Source organism: Coptis chinensis, chromosome 6, assembly GCF_015680905.1.
Source record: "Coptis chinensis isolate HL-2020 chromosome 6, ASM1568090v1, whole genome shotgun sequence".
Taxonomy (NCBI): Eukaryota; Viridiplantae; Streptophyta; class Magnoliopsida; order Ranunculales; family Ranunculaceae; genus Coptis; species Coptis chinensis.
This window is the reverse complement of record NC_141461.1, coordinates 28431552-28434317: the sequence shown is the minus strand read 5'-3', so window position 1 is coordinate 28434317 and position 2766 is coordinate 28431552. Positions and strand designations below refer to the sequence as shown.

General features: G+C 39.3%; 1 protein-coding gene across 1 annotated transcript; it reads left to right on the top strand.

Moving 5' to 3' along the window:
- The first annotated feature begins 269 nt into the window (after positions 1 to 269).
- LOC147492436 (F-box protein SKIP23-like) lies at positions 270 to 1379 on the top strand. The gene has a single exon (XM_086567504.1). The coding sequence runs from the start codon at positions 270 to 272 to the stop codon at positions 1377 to 1379; it is 1110 nt and encodes a 369-aa protein (XP_086423630.1).
- The last annotated feature ends 1387 nt before the right edge of the window (positions 1380 to 2766 follow it).

Here is a 2766-nt window from a genome sequence, read left to right as displayed (position 1 = left end):
GAGTGAATCCGATACAGTAATTCAAACGGAGAAAACGCGGCCTTCTAAATTTGACACAAGTTTCTAAATTTGGATGTGTGACACAATTAGCAAGTACTACTACTATAGATAAACGAATTCTTCTTCCTCAAAATTTACATATCAATTTTCTTCACGATCACATCCACTTCTCAAAACTAGTTCATTAATCTATAACTCAACTCCTAGTAACTGAGATGGAACTTATTAACATGTTATTAGAACAAAAACTCGTTCTAAGTTGCGATAACATGAAAAATACCGAGGTTAACTGGTTACTGCTTCCAGAAGATATACTATCTGGAATTGCAAATAAGTTGATTCTACTCGAGGATTACACTCGATTTGGTGCTGTTTGTCGTGCGTGGAGATCCGTTTATATTAAGGATCGTGATTATAAACTTCGTGAACCTGTATATCTTATGGTTCCTACTAAATCCAACCACGATGAACACACACGGAGTCTTTACAGTCTCTCGGAAAAACGAGTACTGTATGATTTCCAGGTACGAGTTCCGTGTAATAGGGTATGCTTCAGTTCTAGCGATGGATGGTTGGTTACCGTTAGTGATTATTCTAATGATCGCGGGATTTTTGAGGTAAGTTTATTGAATCCATTCTTGTCTCTCAATAATGAAATCCAACTCCCTCCTTTACTATGCAACGAAGAAGGTGATGATACTTTTTCTGATTGTGAAGTGTTGAAGGCGGTTTTGTCGGGAAATCCATTAACAAACCCCAATTATGTGGTTATGGCAATCTTTGGTCGATTTAAGTTAGCTTTTTTCAAGCCTGGGAACAAAACTTGGACATTCATTCTCCTCGGTGAGGAAACAATTCATGATGTTATCTGGTACGAAGATCTATTTTGTGCTGTAGATGATTCTGGAGCAGTATTTCGGTTAGATGTGCAAAACTCTATCCCAAGGGTAGAAACATTAAAACCAGATGAATACTACTCATTTGGGAAAAAGTATCTTGTGGAATCAGCCGGGGTACTGATGCTGATTATTAGGACAATGGAGGCTAAGGGTGAACCCATGCTCTACCACACTACTGGATTTATTGTATACAAATATGATCAGACAACAGTTATAAAATGGAGTAAAGTGAGTGACCTATATGGACAATTGTTGTTTCTAGGGGATAACCATTCTGTTTCTGTGTCGGCTTCAGACTTGGCTGGATGCAAACCCAACTGTATTTACTTCACAGACGAGATGTATACCATTCACAAAGATATAATTGGACCCTGCAATATCGGTGTCTTCAGCTTGGAAGATGGGAGCATTGAACCACATTACACAATCGAGACCGGAGTGACTCATCTATCCCCCATTTGGATCCAGCCGATGCTGTAGCTTGTTTTAAAAACCGATGTTAAATGTCCTCGTATGTTTTATGTAAGCGTGAGAACAACCTTCAGCAGCTATTAATTTTAGATAGTTCAAGCTGCTTAGTTCTTTGTGTGGATGTGTGTATCAGTGTATGTGTTTCTTGTGATATCAGGAGATGTTTAATTGTGTTCAATTGTTCATTTAACCTAGTATTTGGATTCGATACAGAATTTTGTCACACGTCCTATACTAAATTTTTTGACTTCGGAAATCGGACAAGTAGGCTTGCTAAAGCGCTGTAAAGCCCCCTTCAAAACCTTGGCAGAACATGGGCTAACAGTCACATATAAAATGTCGTTACTGGAGGATCAATGTAAAATCACATTTCTCGTTCGCTTCTTGCAAGTTGCAATTAGCAAAAATATTATTACTAATATACCGATTTAATGAGTGGTTAATCAGAACTAACCGATCATAATATAGTTGAGTTTGAACGTACCTAATGGAGAATAAGTATTGCACCTGCTGATGATGTTTCTGTTGAATATAACAAAGATACAATTGCTTTTAGTTAGAATATTTCTCAAATGATAATCTTGTCCTCACTATAGGGGAGTAATATCCTCATTAAGGAATATTGTACAAAGCCGAAGCATAAGCGAACTCAGGACATTGACCTCCAAGACCGATCTGTAAGCAGCTCCCTTCATGTAGGTGGTACGCTTAAGCTCGTTCAAGGATATCTCAAGACGAATAAAAGACCGGAGACAGAACGCCTCAGATAAAAACACTCACCACCAGATGTAATCATTACCAAAATCTTACTTTTACATCCCATCACCGGAAAATATGGACTACCGCACCAACTCCCAATCAGCACACAATTCCTATTAAAACCAACCCAACACATATTCATAATCTCCACCCTACATATATACAAGAGGGTACACGTGTCTTAAGGATCAACACTCTCTTAGGCCTATAAATACCACCTACTTGAACCACGTGAGACCTGATTCTTCTCTCCCCTTAAAATCAAGAGAAAATACGTAGGCAGCTCACTCATTAGCGAACTCGGTCTCTCCAAAACCCAAACCCATCCTCCTCTCTTCCATTGCATGTAAAGAAAAACCAAAACACACATTTACATTGGTGTCGTCTGTGGTCTCGATTACTTGAGAAACCACTCTCACACAACTCAAAAACCAACGATTCTCAAGCCCACGAAGCATGGCAAGCCTCGAAGCTCAAGTTCAAAACCTCGCAAACCAGCTGGGATTAACAAACGAGAGTATTTCCTTACTCGAGGCGAGAAAATGCTTTAATACGAGCACAAGTAGATGCTTACCAACAACAACCCGACTACCGGTAACGTCGCCGAGAACGGCATCAACGGTTAATCAACGGATTA